Source organism: Hyperolius riggenbachi, chromosome 6 (assembly GCF_040937935.1).
Source record: "Hyperolius riggenbachi isolate aHypRig1 chromosome 6, aHypRig1.pri, whole genome shotgun sequence".
Classification (NCBI taxonomy): domain Eukaryota; kingdom Metazoa; phylum Chordata; class Amphibia; order Anura; family Hyperoliidae; genus Hyperolius; species Hyperolius riggenbachi.
Window position 1 is genome coordinate 349,553,026 of NC_090651.1, and position 20,365 is coordinate 349,573,390.

Here is a 20,365-nt window from a genome sequence, read left to right on the forward strand (position 1 = left end):
CATAGTGCACAACTGATTATTTTTGAGAGGTAACCAAATCCCTCTGTCCCTCTTTCAGGACTGATGTATAGATCTCTAGAAAATTTTTTATTTTTTTTTTCTACAGAAAAAAGTGTTTGACTCTAAACTTGATTCTCATACATTAAATGTACTGTATATATTTATTAGTTGTAAATGTTAATATGAAGGAAAGCTAATGTTGATATGAAGGGCCAGTGTGGTGTGAATGACAAAACTATGCCTTTTGTTATGGATTATCTGTGGTATGTGTGCAAAGGAATGTGGTGGAGGTGTGACTAGAGGCAGGCCCGGTCTGCCCATGATGCCAAGTGAGGCGACTTCCTCAGGCGGCAGAAGTCTGAAGGCAGCACCAGGGAGAAAAAGGAAGTGAAGAGAGTGCCTGGCCAACCCATACTGGGGGCAACTGTACCTGACTAACCTATACTGGAGGGAAACTGTACCTGGCTAACCTATACTGGGGGCAACTGTACCTGGCTACCCTATACTGGGGACAACTGTACCTGGCTAACCTATACTGGGGGCAACTGTACCTGGCTACCCTATACTGGGGGCAACTGTACCTGGCTAAACTATACTGGGGGCAACTGTACCTGGCTAACCCATACTGGGGGCAACTGTACCTGGCTAACCTATACTGGGGGCAACTGTACCTGGCTAACCTATACTGGGGGCAACTGTAGCTAGCTACCAATACTGGGGGCACCTATACCTGACTCCCTACCTATACTGAGGGTGTTTTTTGGGGTCTCACTGCAGTTATAACGTGCGGTGCAAATTGGTGCTGTGCGATCATTCCTTAGGCAGCAAAAAGTCTAGAATTGGCCCTGACTAGAGGTCTGGCAGGTGTTTGACTGGAGGTGTGGTAGGGGTGTGACAAGAGGTGTGGCGAGAGCGTGATTAGAGGTGTGGCAAGGGGTGAGGGCAGTCATTGTCCAGGGCCCAAGGCCTGCTGTCATTCTGTCTAACCCCGACTAGCGATCACTGATTTTGAATGGGCTCCCCTCCGTTTTGCTGCTCTGCCCCCCCATTTGAAAAAGAATCAGTGCATGCTCTGTCCACTCCCTGCAATTTTTCCCTCCTACCTTGATGCACAGCAGCTGATAGCATTGTGGGCATGCATGCATTAGAAATAACGCTGAAGTATGGATAGCCATAACACTCTCAGCCTCGGCTTCTGCACATCCATACAGGGACTTGAAATTACAAGGAGCGCGAGTGGACAGAGCATGTGCTGCTTCTATGTGACAGGGTGACAGGGCAGCGCAATGGAGAGAAGCCCATCCAAAACAGAGAACAAGTAGGTAGGTGGATCCCAAACTACACAACCTGGCATAGATGTAGTGTCAGCCCAGGTGCCCTTGAAACAGTGATAATTTAGCACTTAGGGCAAGGAAAGAAAGGACAGATCTTAAAATGAAAGAAGTTTTTTAAATCAGGATGATACCATTTATTGGCTAACTAAAAATGGATAAAAATAATCTTAAAATGAGTCAGCAGTTTTGAAACAGAATGATACCATTTATTGACTAACTTCAAAGAAAAACTGTGAGCCTTTGGCTAATGAGACTTTGTTCCTTTATCAATATATATTAGAGAGTAACCAAGCAGCTCGAGGTGACCCAAACCACTAGGAATGTATAGGGGGATAAAAGAGACTGAAAAGCCCTCCTACTAATAAGCAATGCTTGGTGAAATTTGCCTTCTTAAAGAAAACCTGTAGCGAAAAAAACCTCCCCCGGGGGGTAGTCACCTCAGGTGGGGGAAGCCTCGGATCCTGTTGAGGCTTTCCTCATCCTCCTCGGTCCCACGGCGGCGGTTATAACAGCGGGATGTAAATATTTACCTTCCCGGCTCCAGCGCAGGCGCAGTATCGGCTCTCCACTTGTAGATAGGCGGAAATAGCCGATCGCTGTCAGGCCGCTCTACTGTGCAGGCGCAAGTCTCCTACTCCTGCGAAGTAGGACCCGACAGAGATCGGCTATTTTTGCCTATCTCCGTGCGGAGAGCCGATACTGCGCCTGCGCTGGAGCCAGGAAAGGTAAATAAATCAGCGCTTGTCAGGCTTGTCGAGGGAGGAATTTCGGGACACTTCGGGGGAGCCAGCGCGGGACTGCCTGCAGCTACAGGGGTGGGGGAAGCCTCATTGGGTCCCTGAGGCTTCCCCCTCCCGAGGTGAGTACCCCCCAGGCGAACTTTTTTTTGTTACAGGTTCTCTTTAAAACAGAAGGAAACTTGCAATAATTCAGCTCATCAGGACCAAATAATTCCTCATCAGGACCAAAAGTCCGAAACAGGCCGTCTACATGTGGGGTTGATGTGGCTGTGTAATATTTAAAGCTATAGGCTTGCTATACACCAGCGGTTCTGGATGCTTGCCTGGCTTACATAGGCGAATAGAGATAATTTGCATATTCAGTAGTGGTGCATTGTGGGTAACCACAAATGCTCACTTATAGCTGAATTATTGCAAGTTTCCTTCTGCAAATTTCACCAATATGTATTAGAGCACACAGAGTATATATTACAACACACAGCTATATATACATTTAGCATCAGGAGATACATATCTTGTTTTGCAAGTATAAATAAATGAAATACAGTTGTCATCCTGTTTCAAAACGACCTGCTTTTACTGAACACAGAATAATGCTCTACTGCTACTAAAATGAGGCAGGAAAGAGTTAAACTGTAGCTCAGAGAATGCTGCTGTCATTCCCTAAGGAAAAACAAACAAAAAGGTCTTAAAAGCTAATGGGAACCGGAAAACAAACAAACAAATACTTACCTAAAGAGAAGGGAGGCTCTAGGTCAGTCTTTCTCAACCCTTTTCAACCTGGAGGAATCCTGCAAATAATTTTTGGATCTCAAGAAACCCCTGCATTGATTTTGCAGGAGGCATGGACATTAAAAGTAGGTGTGGCTGCTTCTCTCACTACCACCTATTACAGTGCCCCACATTATACTGTCTCCTTATTCTGGTGCTTTTTATTGATGTGCTCATTATTCTGACCCCCAATTTAGTGCTTTTTTTTTTACAGTATCACCTATTTTAATGTGCTCTCCCACGATAGGGGAAAATGCCAAGGAACCCCTGCAGAGTACTCAAGGAACCCTGGTTAAGAAAGGCTGCTCTAGGTTCTATAGAGCCTTCCCTCTCCTCTCACAGTCCCCCCCCCTCATCGCTGGCTCCCCCTGGTAGCAGTATTTGACCGATCGGTCAAATACTGCTCTCTGCCACTGCAGGAGGGTTTAGAAGTCTTCGGGAGCCTGAGTCCTCCCGATGACGGGCGGCTCTGTACTGCGCCTGCCCTAGAGCGCTTTGAGTGCAGTAGAGAGCCAATCGTCTTTGTGAGCACTCGGGCTCCCGAAAAACTTCCAAAGCCTCCCGCGGTGGGGGATTCAATTGGAGGAGCCAGGGTACTGTGAGAGTAACATGAAGGCTCTATAAAACCCAGAGCCTTCCCTCTCATTAGGTAAGTATCTGTTTTTTTCCATTTCCCATTAGCTTTAGTGCTTAGTCTCTGACCAGTAATATAATATCTGATAACAGTGAGGGGGAGAGGAAACTTAGCAGAGCTGATAATTCCTGTCTATGAATTTGAATGTGTGTATGAAGAAACTCACCAAACTCAAGACTTCTGCTACTGTAAAGCCATTACACTTCTCACGGCAGCTTGTATGTCCTCACTCATTATACAGAGTACAGGATCATCAGGTGACAGCAGATGCTGACTGTCATCACACATCTCTGGAATTCAGGCAAAACAGAGCAAAGCAAGAGAAATGATTTACTTTGACATGTGACCTCTTATTTCGCCAAGGTCCTGTGCCCTTCTGCTTTTTATCGCCCAAGACCATGGCCTTTGTGGCCTTCCCAGAAATCCAGCTCTGGGCGAGGCGATCCCTGGGGGAGTAGTGAGGGAATCTCTGGAGGGGAGCCTCGAGGAAATCTCTGGAGCGGAGCAGCGAGGAGATCTCTGGAGCAGAGCAGCGAGGAGATCTCTGGAGGGAAGCAGTGAGTGGATCTCTGGAGGGGAACAGTGAGGAGATCTCTGGAGGGAAGCAGTGAGGGGATCTCTGGAGCGAAGCAGCGAGGAGATCTCTGGAGGGGAGCCGTGAAGGGATCTCTGGAGGGAAGCAGTGAGGAGATCTCTGGAGCGGAGCAGTGAGGGGATCTCTGGAGGGGAGCAGTGAGGGGATCTCTGGAGGGGAGCAGCGAGGAGATCTCTGGAGGGGAGAAGCGAGGAGATCTCTGGAGGGGAGCAGCGAGGAGATCTCTGGAGGGGAGCAGCGAGAAGATCTCTGGAGGGGAGCAGTGAGGGGATCTCTGGAGGGGAGCAGCGAGGAGATCTCTGGAGGGGAGCAGCGAGGAGATCTCTGGAGGGGAGCAGCGAGGAGATCTCTGGAGGGGAGCAGCAAGGAGATCTCTGGAGGGGAGCAGTGGGGAAATTTCTGGAGGGGAGCCATGAGGGGATCTCTGGAGGGAAGCAGTGACGAGATCTCTGGAGGGAAGCAGTGAGGGGATATCTGAAGGGGAGCAGTGAGGAGATCCCTGGAGGGGAGCTGTGAGAGAATCTCTGGAGGGGAGCATTGAGGGGCTTTCTGAGGGGAGCAGTGAGGGGATCTCTGGAGCGGAACAGTGAGGAGATCTCTGGAGGGAAGCAGTGAGGGGATCTCTGGAGGGGAGCAGCGAGGAGATCTCTGGAGGGAAGCAGTCAGTAAATGATCTCTGGAGGAGATCTGTAGATGTGAGAACAGAAGAGGTGAAGCAGGGAATCAGGCTCTTGGCAGTCAGGCATGTGATAATCACCCGGCTGTGGCTGCAAGGCTCCCCTCCTCCTGTGCTTTTGTCACAGTCAGGCGTACAGCAGAGCTCTGGGTAGAACATGTAAGGTGACAGACAGTCAGGGACACAGTGTGAGCCACTTCCTGAAGTAGAGAGTACGGTGGTAAAGTGATCTAATTTGCTATTAAACTAAGTATACTGATAGTGCAGCTTCCTGACCGCACAGTGTCACTATTATCACAGCTGTAACATATGTCTGTGCAGTGGACTGCACAGTGTCACTATTATCACAGCTGTAGCCTGTGTCTGCATAGGTGACTGAACAGTGTCACTGTATATGTCTGTGCAGTTGACTGCACAGTGTCACTATTATCACAGCTGTAGCCTGTGTCTCTGCAGGTGACCGCACAGTGTCACTTTTATCACAGCTGCAGCCTGTGTCTCTGCAGGTGACCGCACAGTGTCACTATTATCACAGCTGCAGCCTGTGTCACTATTATCACAGCTGCAGCCTGTGTCTCTGCAGGTGGTCGCACCACAGTGTCAGTATTATCACAGCTGTAGCCTGTGTCTCTGCAGGTGGCCGCACCACAGTGTCAGTATTATTAACGGCTGTAGCCTGTGTCTCTGCAGGTGACCGCACAGTGTCACTATTATCACAGCTGCAGCCTGTGTCACAATTATCACAGTTGTAGCCTGTGTCTCTGCAGGTGGCCGCACAGTGTCACTATTATCACAGCTGGAGCCTGTGTCTCTGCAGGTGGCCGCACCACAGTGTCAGTATTATTAACGGCTGTAGCCTGTGTCTGTGCAGGTGACCGCACAGTGTCAATATTATTACAGCTGTAGCCTGTGTCTCTGCAGGTGGCCGCACAGTGTCACTAGTATCACAGCTGTAGCCTGTGTCTCTGCAGCTGACTGCACAGTGTCACTAGTATCACAGCTGTAGCCTGTGTCTCTGCAGGTGACGGCACAGTGTCACTATTATCACAGTAGGAAGGGCATGGTCTGTCAAGGAGGAGTGTGTACCAGGAGGTTAGCAGGGGGACATGGTCTCTCTAGGAGGAAGGTGTACAGGGAGGGAGCAGAGGGGACATGGCCCAAAGTTGTTTCCAAACTTTGCATTATGTTTGGCCCACTCTAGACCACCAGAGAAGCTATATTGGAGGTGAATCCCTAGAACATCAGGGAAGCCATATGGGGGAGGTAGGGGGTAAGCACTAAACACCAGGGAACTGTATAGGGGAAGGAATTGTGTCACTTAACACCAGGGAACTGTATAGAGGTGGCAGGGGGGCACTAGACCCCAAGTACCATTATTAGGGAGGGAGGGGGCCATAAGACACCAGGGAACTGGTGGCCAGTAGACATTGAGGTTGGCTCGAGACTAGGTTCCAGTGTTCAACTTCAGCCCACTTTGTATTTAAGTTTAACACCCCTGATCTAGGAGGAGGGTGTACCAGGAGGTAGCAGGGGGGGACATGGTCTCTCCAGAAGAAGAGGGTACAGGGAGGGAGCAGGGGGGACATGGTCTCTCCAGAAGAAAGGGGTACAGGGAGGGAGCAGGGGGGGCATGGTCTATGTAGGAGGGGGTGTACAGGGAGGAGGCAGGGGGGACATGGTCTCTGTAGAAGGGGGTGTACAGGGAGGAGGCAGGGGGGACATGGTCTCTGTAGGAGGGGGTGTACAGAGAGGGATCGGGGGGGGGGGCATGGTCTCTCTAGGAGGGGGTGGGCAGGTAGGGAGTGGGGGGGACATGGTCTCTCTAGGAGGGGGTGTACATGGAGGGAGTGAGGGCACATGGTCTCTCTAGAGGGAGGGTGTCCCAGGAGGTAGCAGGGGGGACATGGTTTCTCTAGGAGGAGGATGTACAGGGAGGGAGCAGGGGGGGGGCATAGCCTCTCTAGGAGGAGAGTGTACAGGGAGGGAGCAGGGGGGACATGGTCTCTCTAGGAGGAGGGAGTACAGGGAGGGAGCAGGGGGGAATTGGTCTCTCTAGGAGAGGTGTACATGGAGGGAGTGGGGGCACATGGTCTCTCTAGGAGGAGGATGTACAGGGAGGGAGCAGGGGGGGGGGGGCATAGCCTCTCTAGGAGGAGAGTGTACAGGGAGGGAGCAGGGGGGACATGGTCTCTCTAGGAGGAGGGAGTACAGGGAGGGAGCAGGGGGGAATTGGTCTCTCTAGGAGAGGTGTACATGGAGGGAGTGGGGGCACATGGTCTCTCTAGGAGGAGGGTGTACAGGGAGGTAGCAGGGGGGACATGGTCTCTCTAGCAGGAGGGTGTACAAGGAGGGAGCAGGAAGAACGTGGACTTTGAAGGAGAAGACACACCTGTGTAATCTAGGGAAGGAGGAGGAGGAGAAGACTCTGACATGTTGCTAGGGAGGGTGGAGGAAAGAGGAGGAGAGATGAGGAAGGACCACTGGAAGCTGGAGGAGGACATCACACACACACTCTGTATGCAGAGATACACTCAGGGATACGCTGTAACTAGGAGGACACAGAGACACGCTCAGGAATAACACAACGTGCACAGAGGAGACATTTCTGCTATCACACCGTCACTGTCACCTACAGACATGCAGTCTGCAGAGCAGGAGAAAGAGAAGGAGACGGTGGAGCAGGAGGAAGAGAAGGAGAAGGAGAAAGAGAAGGAAAAGGAGGAGAAACAGAAAGAAAACGAGGAGAAGGAGAAAGAGAAGGAGAATGAGGAAAAAGAGAAAGAGAAGGAAAAAGAGAAAGAGAAGGAAAAAGAGAAAGAGATGGAAAAAGAGAGAGAGAAGGATAAAGAGAAGGAAAAAGAGAAGGAGAAGGAGAAAGAGAAGGAGCCTGCACCCCCCAAACCTACTGCCAACGAGAACACCAGCCTGGTACACGGCCCTGGAGAGAATAAGGTAGGACAACTACTGTGCAACATGCCGTATATATATATATATATATATATATATATATATATATATATATATATATATATATATATATATATACTACACCATCTCTATACTGTCACCCTACATCATCCCTATACTGTCACCCTACACCATCTCTATACTGTCACACTACACCATCCCTATACTGCCACACTACACCATCCCCATACTGTCACACTACACCATCCCTATACTGCCACACTACACCATCCCTATACTGTCACACTACATCATCCTTATACTGTCACACTACACCATCCCTATACTGTCACACTACATCATCCTTATACTGTCACACTACACCATCCCCATACTGTCACACTACATCATCCTTATACTGTCACACTACACCATCCCCATACTGTCACACTACACCATCCCCATACTGTCACACTACATCATCCTTATACTGTCACACTACACCATCCCCATACTGTCACACTACATCATCCTTATACTGTCACACTACACCATCCCCATACTGTCACACTACACCATCCCCATACTGTCACACTACACCATCCCCATACTGCCACACTGCACCATCCCTATACTGTCACCCTACATCATCCCTATACTGTCACACTACATCATCCTTATACTGTCACACTACACCATCCCCATACTGTCACACTACACCATCCCTATACTGCCACACTACACCATCCCTATACTGTCACACTACATCATCCTTATACTGTCACACTACACCATCCCTATACTGTCACACTACATCATCCTTATACTGTCACACTACACCATCCCCATACTGTCACACTACATCATCCTTATACTGTCACACTACACCATCCCCATACTGTCACACTACACCATCCCCATACTGTCACACTACACCATCCCCATACTGCCACACTGCACCATCCCTATACTGTCACCCTACATCATCCCTATACTGTCACACTACAGTGTTCTCCCCAGAATTTTTTTTCAGCCGGGTGGCATGAAAAAGTAGCCGGGTGGGGAAGTAAGGGTCCTTTTCCACAAGGAAGCGCGATCGCAACCACAATCGGGATGCGATCACACAACCTACAATTTCCTCTGCGTACATTGCAACGTACAGCTGCCGGGAACGGAGCATGATCGTGTGACGATTGCGATGCTGAAAAAAAATGATGCATGCTAGTGGGAAATGAGCACTGCGATAAGTGTTTCGCTGTCCCCTCCGTAAGATCCCATCTCTAGTCAAGCACGTTGGCACCTCTTAATCATGCTCCAGTGGCTAGGATGATTCTGTGCTTGTGCAGTTCAGAATGCTCCAGACTAGAGGAGCATGAGCAAGAGAGGTGCACAGATGAGTCCTTGCATGCACAGTAGCCTGCAACCGGCTGTGGTTGGGGATCTTTTGGAGGGAAAAGCAGCAGCCTGGAGCGTAGCAACCACAGAAAAATACCAGATAAGACTGCTAGGGGCTGGAAGAAGCCCCAGCTAAGTAAATCTAATCCCTCCCCTCCCCCCAAGCTCAGATGTTTATGAGTATGTCAGTTTTAGAGAACAATTAATATGTAGGAACTTTGACATTCTTGACTCTTTATGCACGGATACACAGTTCTCCACATTAAGGTCCAACATTCCTTTAGTGACCTCTCTTTGCATTACTGAGAAGTGATTTATACTGTGCTCCTTGTTTGTTTGCTGGAAGTCAATTACCTGTGTTAATTAGAGGTCCTCTGCAGTACGGGGCGTGCTGGAGTGACTTGGAATTAGTGACTGAGTTGTCACTGTGTAATGTCACGCTGTCCTGCACACTCAGCCCGTGAATTCAGCGTGTGGAGCATGGAAGGATGATCTCTCTCCTCTCTGTTGTGACGGCTGCTGCTGCTATAGGCTGAACGGATTTGTGAGGGGGCGGGGAGCACTCGGCTGCCTCTCTGTTCTGACTGGTTGGAGGGAGGCACCAATGGGTAAACCACACGGACTGGCTGATTGGAGGGAGGGAACGAAAGAGAGCCTTCAGAGTACCGTGCAGGCGCATTACAATAAAATGTCTCTGAACAGACGCCTGGCTAATAATGCCATTCAAGCAGCGCAGATGTACCCGGGCGGCCGCCGATCTTACCCGGGCGGCGCGCCCTGCTAATATGCTCTGGGGAGAACACTGCACTACATCATCCTTATACTGTCACACTACACCATCCCTATACTGTCACACTACACCATCCCTATACTGTCACACTACATGATCCTTATACTGTCACACTACACCATCCCCATACTGTCACACTACACCATCCCCATACTGCCACACTGCACCATCCCTATACTGTCACCCTACATCATCCCTATACTGTCACACTACACCATCCCCATACTGTCACACTACACCATCCCTATACTGTCACCCTACATCATCCCTATACTGTCACCCTACACCATCCCTATACTGTCACCCTACATCATCCCTATACTGTCACCCTACATCATCCCTATACTGTCACCCTACATCATCCCTATACTGTCACCCTACACCATCTCTATACTTTCAAACTACACCATCCCCACACTGTCACACTACACCATCCCCATACTGTCACCCTACATCATCCCTATACTGTCACACTACACCATCCCTATACTGCCACACTACACCATCTCTATACTGTCACCCTACATCATCCCTATACTGTCACCCTACATCATCCCTATACTGTCACCCTACACCATCCCTATACTGTCACACTACACCATCCCTATACTGCCACACTACACCATCCCTATACTGCCACACTACACCATCTCTATACTGTCACCCTACATCATCCCTATACTGTCACCCTACACCATCTCTATACTTTCACACTACACCATCCCCATACTGTCACACTACACCATCCCTATACTGTCACCCTACATCATCCCTATACTGTCACACTACACCATCCCTATACTGTCACACTACACCATCCCTATACTGTCACCCTACATCATCCCTATACTGTCACACTACACCATCCCTATACTGCCACACTACACCATCCCTATACTGTCACCCTACATCATCCCTATACTGTCACCCTACATCATCCCTATACTGTCACACTACACCATCCCTATACTGCCACACTACACCATCCCTATACTGTCACCCTACATCATCCCTATACTGTCACACTACACATCCCTATACTGTCACATTACACCGTCCCTATACCATCACACTACACCATCCCTATACTGTCACACCACACCATCCCTATACTGTCACACTACACCGTCCCTATACTGTCACACTACACCATCCCTATACTGTCACACTACCCCATCCCTATACAGTCACACTACACCATCCCTATACCGTCACCCTACATCATCCCTATACCGTCACCCTACACCATGCCTATACTGTCACACTACACCGTCCCTATACTATCACACTACATCATCTCTATACTGTCACCCAACACCATCCCTATACTGTCACCCTACACCATCCCTATACTGTCACACTACCCCATCCCTATACAGTCACACTACACCATCCCTATACCGTCACCCTACATCATCCCTATACCGTCACCCTACACCATGCCTATACCGTCACACTACACCATCCCTATACCGTCACCCTACACCATCCCTATACTGTCACACTACACCATCCCTATACTGTCACCCTACACCATCCCTATACTGTCACACTACACCATCCCTATACCGTCACCCTACACCATGCCTATACTGTCACCCTACACCATCCCTATACTGTCACACTACACTATCCCTATACTGTCACACTATACCATCTTTATACCATCACGCTACACCATCCCTATACCGTCACGCTACACCATCCCTATACCGTCACGCTACACCATCCCTATACCGTCACGCTACACCATCCCTATACGTCATGCTACACCATCCCTATACCGTCACGCTACACCATCCCTATACCGTCACCCTACACCATCCCTATACTGTCACACTACACCATCCCTATACTGTCACACTACTCCATGCCTATGCTGCCACACTACACCATCCCTATACTGTCACACTACACCATCCCTATACCGTCACACTACACCGTCCCTATACCGTCACATTACACCGTCCCAATACCGTCACACTACACCGTCCCTATACCGTCACCCTACACCGTCCCTATACCGTCACACTACACCATCCCTATACTGTCACGCTACACCGTTCCTATACCGTCACACTACACCATCCCTATACTGTCACGCTACACCGTTCCTATACCGTCACACTACATCATCCCTATACTGTCACCCTACACCATCCCTATACTGTCACCCTACATCATCCCTATACTGTCACCCTACATCATCCCTATACTGTCACCCTACATCATCCCTATACTGTCACACTACACCATCTCTATACCGCCACACTACACCGTCCCTATACCGTCACCTTACATCATCCCTATACCGTCACTCTACACCATCCCTATACTGCCACACTACATTATCCTTATACTGTCACTTTACACCATCCCTATACTGTCATGCTACACCATCCCTATACCGTCCCACTACACCGTCCCTATACTGTCCCACTACACTATCCCTATACTGTCACGCTACACCGTTCCTATACCGTCACGCTACACCGTCCCTATACCGTCACACTACACTGTCCCTATACTGTCACACTACATCGTCCCTATACTGTCACACTACACCTTCCCTATACCGTCACACTACACCATCCCTATACCGTCACCCTACACCATCCCTATACTGTCACCCTACATCATCCCTATACTGTCACCCTACATCATCCATATACTGTAACACTACACCATCCCTATACCGCCACACTACACCGTCCCTATACCGTCACCCTACATCATCCCAATACCGTCACACTACACCATCCCTATACTGCCACACTACATCATCCTTATACTGTCACTTTACACCATCCCTATACTGTCATGCTACACCATCCCTATACCGTCCCACTACACCGTCCCTATACTGTCCCACTACACCATCCCTATACTGTCACGCTACACCGTTCCTATACCGTCACGCTACACCGTCCCAATACCGTCACACTACACCGTCCCTATACCGTCACACTACATCGTCCCTATACTGTCACACTACACCGTCCCTATACCGTCACACTACACCATCCCTATACTGTCACCCTACACCATCCCTATACTGTCACCCTACATCATCCCTATACTGTCACCCTACATCATCCCTATACCGTCACACTACACCATCCCTATACCGCCACACTACACCGTCCCTATACCGTCACCCTACATCATCCCTATACCGTCACACTACACCATCCCTATACTGCCACACTACATCATCCTTATACTGTCACTTTACACCATCCCTATACTGTCACATTGCATCATTCCTATACTGTCACATTGCATCATCCCTATACTGTCCCACTACACCATCCCTATACTGTTACACTACACCATCCCTATACTGCCACACTACACCATCCCTATACTGTCACCCTACATCATCCCTATACTGTCACACTGCACCATCCCTATACTGTCACACTGCACCATCCCTATACTGTCACACTAACATTCCTATACTGTCACACTAGACCACCCCTGTACTGTCACACTACACCATCCCTATACTGTCACACTAACATTCCTATACTGTCACACTAGACCACCCCTGTACTGTCACACTACACCATCCCTATACTGTCACACTAGACCACCCCTGTACTGTCACACTACACCATCCCTATACTGTCACACTAACATTCCTATACTGTCACACTACACCATCTTTATACCATCACACCACACCATCCCTATACTGTCACGCTACACCATCCCTATACTGTCACGCTACACCATCCATATACGTCATGCTACACCAACCCTATACCGTCACACTACACCATCCCTATACTGTCACACTACACCATCCCTATACCGTCACACTACACCATCCCTATACTGTCACACTACACCATCCCTATACTGTCACACTACACCATCCCTATACCGTCACACTACACCATCCCTATACTGTCACCCTACACTATGCCTATACTATCACACTACACCATCCCTATACTGTCACACTACACCATCCCTATACTGTCACACTACACCATCCCTATACTGTCACACCACCTATCCCTACACCGTGCACCGCCCACAGAACACTGTCTTTGAACCATCCCACACAGTGCACTATCGTACAATCAGACACACATAGCAGACACTTGGATTTGTGGACACACACCCGACAGACAGTAAATGAGTATGATGCTCGGCACGCCAGAGCACAGCAGGCAGACTTCAATGTTGTACAGCCAACCAGTACTTCAAATCACAATAACCTGAAAACATCAGTTTTGCTCAGGAATGCAGAATCTAATTGATAGTGATTTGTCATCAAACCAAACAGCCGAAAAAATCCTAAATTGTCAGTCTATGTCTCGGTAATAAAGCAATTATATAGCAACAGACATAGGTCTCAAGCTGTTTCAGACAATACTCCATCCATCCTCAAGACAGAAAAAGGGCCACTGACAGACAGGGTTGTGGAGTTGGTACAAAAATCATCCAACTTCAACCAGGAAATGTGATGAAATGAGGCCCTAGGCAAGATGGTCTTTTTTGTTTACCGCTGATGGTCACTTGGCTTTTTTAGTTAGATTTGGTGGTGGCTAGCATCTGCCAGCCCTCTAGACTATCCAAGCCCTAGGCAAATGGCTAGAATTGCCTTGTGGATAATCCGGCTCTGACTCCAACTCCTCAGTTTATGAAACCACCAACTCGACTCCAGGTACCCAAAATGACTCCGACTCGTTGACTCCAACTCCACAACCCTTGCAAGGCTATGGAGTGGGTACAAAAATCATCCAACTCCTCAGTTTATGAAACTTCTGACTCCAGGTACCCAAACATTGCTCAAAATCATCGACTCCAACTCCACAGCCCTGCTGACAAATATACGGTGTTCTCTGAGGCATTAGGCCTTGTCATTGTAAATCGCACAGGGAATATACAGGTATTTTTTATATGCTTGCTTAGAAACCTTTGGTGTGCAAACCGCATGCAATCCTAAATCATGTATACCAGATACAAGGCCATACAAGATAAAAGGCCAGTTACAAGACTGTATTCACAGCTGTTTGCTGCTGATGAGCAACATTCACCAGACATGCAAAGCCTTGTTCACATCTAAAATTGCAATTTCCATAGCTCCCAACTGTCCCTCCTTTGGAGGGACAGTCCCTCTTTGGGAGCCCTGTCCCTCTGTCCCTCTTTCCTCCTCATTTGTCCCTCTTTCAGGACTTTGTCCCTCTTTCTATGTAAATATATATATATTTCTCTACTAAAAAATGTGTTTGACTCTAAACTTTATTCCCATCCTTTAAAGAGACACTGAAGCGAAAAAAAAAATATGATATAATGAATTGGACATTAACATTATTGGACTAACATTGCATCATTCTCTAATATGTGCAGATTACACAACACTCAGCATTCAAAATGATTCTTTCAGAGCAGTCTATGAACTAATGACCTCTCCTCTGGCAGAGAAAAAGAAAACTGTTCACTTACAGTTGAGATAATAAAAGTCAGAAGACAGCCCTCTCCACGACTTTGAAAGTCGTAGAGATTAATGGCTTTTTTGTATAGAGATAACAACTGGAGTTTCTTAACTCTTCCTGTACTGGAAACAATTACACTGATGTATCTGATCTTAATGTTTTATTTCTTAGCTGTGCTACACATACAAATCATAATATCATCATTTTTTTTTCGCTTCAGTGTCTCTTTAAATTCATATATTACTAATTTTAAAACGTTAAAATAAAGGGAAATGAGCCAGGATATAAAGGACCAGTGTGGTTTGAATTATAAAACAACATATTTTTCTTATGAAATCTTTATCATATGCGTGACTAGAGGTGTGATGGGGCGTGATCAGGGGTGTGGCTTAAGTGTCCCTCTTTCTCATCTCAAAAAGTTGGGAGGTATGAATCTCTAACGCCAGCGGTTTGTGTGAGTGATTTTTTTAGAGCCTCCCGGCGCTTACCTGAGCATTAGGTTTTTTTACAGCGCTTTTTTAAGTACTTTTGCAGAGTGATTTGTTTTTTCACTTCCTGATGCAAATGTTTTTATTCTTAAAAGCGCTGGGGAAATCGCTATACAAAGTGCTTTTACAAGTGCTTTGCGTTTCCTCTATACCTTCCATTAATACAAATCTCCCCGAAAATGGTAGAGGCAGCGCTTTGGTGAATGAATCGGAATCAAACCGCTCATATGTGAAAACTCTCATAGGGAATCATTGCCCAAGCGCTTTTAGGGCAATTTTGAAAATGGCTGGCGCTTAAAAAACCCAAAAGCGCCCTTAGTGTGAACAAACTCTTACACAGGAAATGGAAATCTGCATTGGTGGACCTGGAAGTACACAGAAGCTAGTCAGCCCGGGTCATATCAGATCATAGCGAGGGATACAGAGAGGAATGTGACGCAGTTGTCGCATCTGCAGGGCAGAGTGGAACATATCAGATCATAGTGAGAGGTGCTGACAGGTGTGTGGATCAGTGGCTGTGTGATTGCAGTTGTCGCATCTGCAGCTGGGGGGCAGAGTGGAACATATCAGATCATAGTGAGAGGTGCTGACAGGTGTGTGGATCAGTGGCTGTGTGATTGCAGTTGTCGCATCTGCAGCTGGGGGGCAGAGTGGAACATATCAGATCATAGTGGGAGGTGCTGACAGGTGTGTGGATCAGTGGCTGTGTGATTGCAGTTGTCGCATCTGCAGCTGGGGGGCAGAGTGGAACATATCAGATCATAGTGGGAGGTGCTGACAGGTGTGTGGATCAGTGGCTGTGTGATTGCAGTTGTAGCATCTGCAGCTGGAGGGCAGCATGGCACATATCAGATCATAGTGAGGAGTGCTGACAGGTGTGTGGATCAGTGGCTGTGTGATTGCAGTTGTAGCATCTGCAGCTGGAGGGCAGCATGGCACATATCAGATCATAGTGAGGAGTGCTGACAGGTGTGTGGATCAGTGGCTGTGTGATTGCAGTTGTAGCATCTGCAGCTGGAGGGCAGCGTGGAACATATCAGATCATAGTGGGAGGTGCTGACAGGTGTGTGGATCAGTGGCTGTGTGATTGCAGTTGTAGCATCTGCAGATAGAGGGCAGCGTGGCACATATCAGATCATAGTGAGAGGTGCTGACAGGTGTGTGGATCAGTGGTTGTGTGATTGCAGTTGTAGCATCTGCAGATAGAGGGCAGCGTGGCACATATCAGATCATAGTGAGAGGTGCTGACAGGTGTGTGGATCAGTGGCTGTGTGATTGAAGTTGTCGCATCTGCAGCTGGAGGGCAGCGTGGCACATATCAGATCATAGTGAGAGGTGCTGACAGGTGTGTGGATCAGTGGCTGTGTGATTGCAGTTGTAGCATCTGTAGCTGGAGGGCAGCGTGGAACATATCAGATCATAGTGAGAGGTGCTGACAGGTGTGTGGATCAGTGGCTGTGTGATTGCAGTTGTAGCATCTGTAGCTGGAGGGCAGCGTGGAACATATCAGATCATAGTGAGAGGTGCTGACAGGTGTGTGGATCAGTGGCTGTGTGATTGCAGTTGTAGCATCTGTAGCTGGAGGGCAGCGTGGAACATATCAGATCATAGTGAGAGGTGCTGACAGGTGTGTGGATCAGTGGCTGTGTGACTGAAGTTGTCGCATCTGCAGCTGGAGGGCAGCGTGGCACATATCAGATAATTGTGAAGAAAGGTGTGTGGATTAGTGGTTGTATCATTAGTAGTCTTGAAGGGGGCAGTGCAATGCCTTACGGCCTGTTTTTCTGTATGATCAGAGGCAGAGTTTGTCAGGCTTCAGTGTGAGGGATGCTCAGTGGCATCTGCATTAGTGGCTGTGTGATTGTAGATGCAGCATCTGCAGCTAGACAGCAGCCCGAGTCATATCCGATTAGAAACTTTTTTCTGTATAATTAGTAAAGCAGACCCAATGTGAAGCACTGATGTTTCACCCAATGCTGTATTATGCCACAGTGATGCCAGTGTGGACAAGAGATATGGAGGGCCTCCCCACAGATCAGCCATACAATGTGGTGGACATTAAATTGTGAGTGCCTCTGAGGACTTAGGCAGTGTAATCTGTACAGCCCTGTGTGCTATATAGCTACATATTAATAATATGATAGGACATTAGACTATGACTATGGTAGGATTAGATTGTGAGCAAATCTGAGGACAGTCAGTGGCATGACTATGTACTCTGTAATGTGCTGCAGAAGATGACAGTACTATATAAATACATAATAATAGTATGGCAGGATATTAGACTATGACCAAGGTAAGAATTAGATTGTAAGCTCCTCTGAGGACAGTCAGTGACATGGCTATGTACTCTGTAATGTGCTGCAGAAGATGTCAGTGCTATATAAATACATAATAATAATATGATAGGACATTAGACTATAACTATGGTAGAATTAGATTGTGAGAACCTCTGAGAACAGTCAGTGACATGACTATGGACTCTGTGATGTGCTGCAGAAGATGTCAGCGCTATATAAATACATAATAATAATATGATAGGACATTAGACTTTGACTATGTTAGGAATAAGATTGTTAGCTCCTCTGAGGACAGTCTGAGACATGACTATGTACTCTGTAAAGTGCTGCAGAAAATGTCAGTGCTATATAAAAACATAATAATAATATGGTAGGATATTAAGCTATGACTATGGTAGGATTAGATTGTGAGCTCCTCTGAGGATAGTCAGCAACATGACTATCCACTCTGTAATGTGCTGCAGAAGATGTCAGTACTATATAAATACATAATAATAGTATGGCAGGATATTAGACTATGACTAAGGTAAGAATTCGATTGTAAGCTCCTCTGAGGACAGTCAGTGACATGACTATGTACTCTGTAAAGTGCTGCAGAAAATGCCAGTGCTATATAAATACATAATAATAATAAGGTAGGACATTAGACTATGGTAGGATTAGATTGTGAGCTCCTCTGCGGACAGTGAGTGACACGCCTATGTACTCTGTAATGTGTTGCAGAAGATGTCAGTGTTATATAAATACACAATAATAATATGGTAGGACATTAGACTATGACTATGGTAAGGATTAGATTGTGAGCTTCTCTGAGGACAGTCAGTGACACGCCTATGTACTCTGTAATATGCTGCAGGAGATGTCAGTACTATATACTGGATGCAGAGTAGACCCGCTCCCTAGCACTCGTGTAGGATGCAGCACACCAGTTACAGACATGTGTGTGTGGGTGTATTATGCTCCCTATGATTCATGTCACACATGTGAAGAGCATCTTATATGATGCCTGGGATTATGGCACGTAGCTGTTGCCATAGGAACAGTGACGAAGCAGGAAACCACAATAATGGTAAATTACATCCGTCCCTTACTCCCAGCTTGTCTCCTGATTGGATGCATCGAAGGTCACTAATGCACTGATAATCTAATAGAGGGGTTATTAGCACTGTCAATCTATTATTCAGGATCTGGTGGGGAGGAATAAGGGGGAGGGGGGTAACTGGATCATTGTCAGGCTGTGTCTGTTCTGAAAAGGTCATATCTCCAAGGACAAATCACTGCTGGAGCCCGAGCCATACACTGGGGACTTCTTTCCTTCATTAATGAGTACCGGAAGTAACGAAAGGCAGAACCTTTCATGCCTGCCTGTCTGATGTTACAGAACTGGAGGGATGAGGTTAAAGTTCTTTAAAGCCTCATACACACGGGCCACAATTGTCGCCGCAACCACGTCGCTACTAAGAGCTGTCGCCAGGCGATTGGACTTGGTCAATCGCCTGCAACAGCTGTCGCTAGTCTGCCGTGTTTATGCATACTAGCGACAGCAACTCCATACATAATGTATGGAGCTTCCGACGGGGGACGGCGGGGGGAGGAACCTTCGGCGACAGCTTCCGCCGCATCTCTGTCCACCCTCTGTGTACCGTGTGTACGGCATTTGCACAGAGGTACCTGGCGACGAGCCGTTGCTGCTTTTTTTTTTTTTCTCCGGCGACTGGCAACATTTGTGATCGCTCTGCTCGGAAATTGCGCCGTGGCATTTTTCTTCTTCAACCAAGACTTTGGCCACCCCTATCTGCAATACTGTCCCAGCTAGACAGCTACGGCTAATCGGTGGCTGCTGAGCTGGGGGCGGTCTGTGGCAACAATTTGCGTTTGCGCCCAAAAAGCGGTACGCACGTTACAGCGCGTGCAAACCGCTAGCGCGACCGTGATAAGAGTTATCCCCTGTTAAACCCCATCCCCTTGCCAAAACCAGCAAATTGTCTCCGATGAAGTCTGAAACTCTGTAGCCACCCCCACCTGACCTGTATTGCTGTGACTCAGGACACAGGTGGGTGTGGCTTCAGAGCTCCAGACTTCACGTGAGAGGATTCAGGCAAAAATCACCAATTTTTTTTCGCCAATGGGACGAAGTTTAACAGTAATGGTTATTTCCTGGCGACCAGGTGAGTTATAGATCCAGTCAATCACCAAAGCTAACTTCAGGTACAATAAGGAACAATAAAGATTACAGAATATTAATTGTATTGAAAACTTCACTGCAGGTACTCTTTAAGATTCGG

General features: G+C 47.7%; 2 protein-coding genes across 5 annotated transcripts in view; one reads left to right on the top strand and one right to left on the bottom strand.

Moving 5' to 3' along the window:
* PHC2 (polyhomeotic homolog 2) overlaps positions 1-20,365 on the bottom strand; it is a 317,874-nt gene that overhangs the window by 111,498 nt on the left and 186,011 nt on the right. The window contains exon 1 of one of the 4 annotated variants that reach the window (XM_068241612.1): positions 3,646-3,769. The exons of the other annotated variants lie outside the window; for them this stretch is intronic. The gene's annotated coding sequence lies outside the window, so the exon portion shown is untranslated. Of the gene's footprint in view, positions 1-3,645; positions 3,770-20,365 lie in introns of those variants that run through there. 4 annotated transcript variants of the gene reach the window in all.
* Positions 7,264-20,365, top strand: part of SLC2A1 (solute carrier family 2 member 1) — a 171,997-nt gene continuing 158,895 nt past the window's right edge. The window contains exon 1 of the mRNA XM_068241615.1: positions 7,264-7,702. Coding sequence (XP_068097716.1) covers positions 7,388-7,702 — 315 coding nt within the window. The 5' untranslated portion in view covers positions 7,264-7,387. The remainder of the gene's footprint in view (positions 7,703-20,365) is intronic.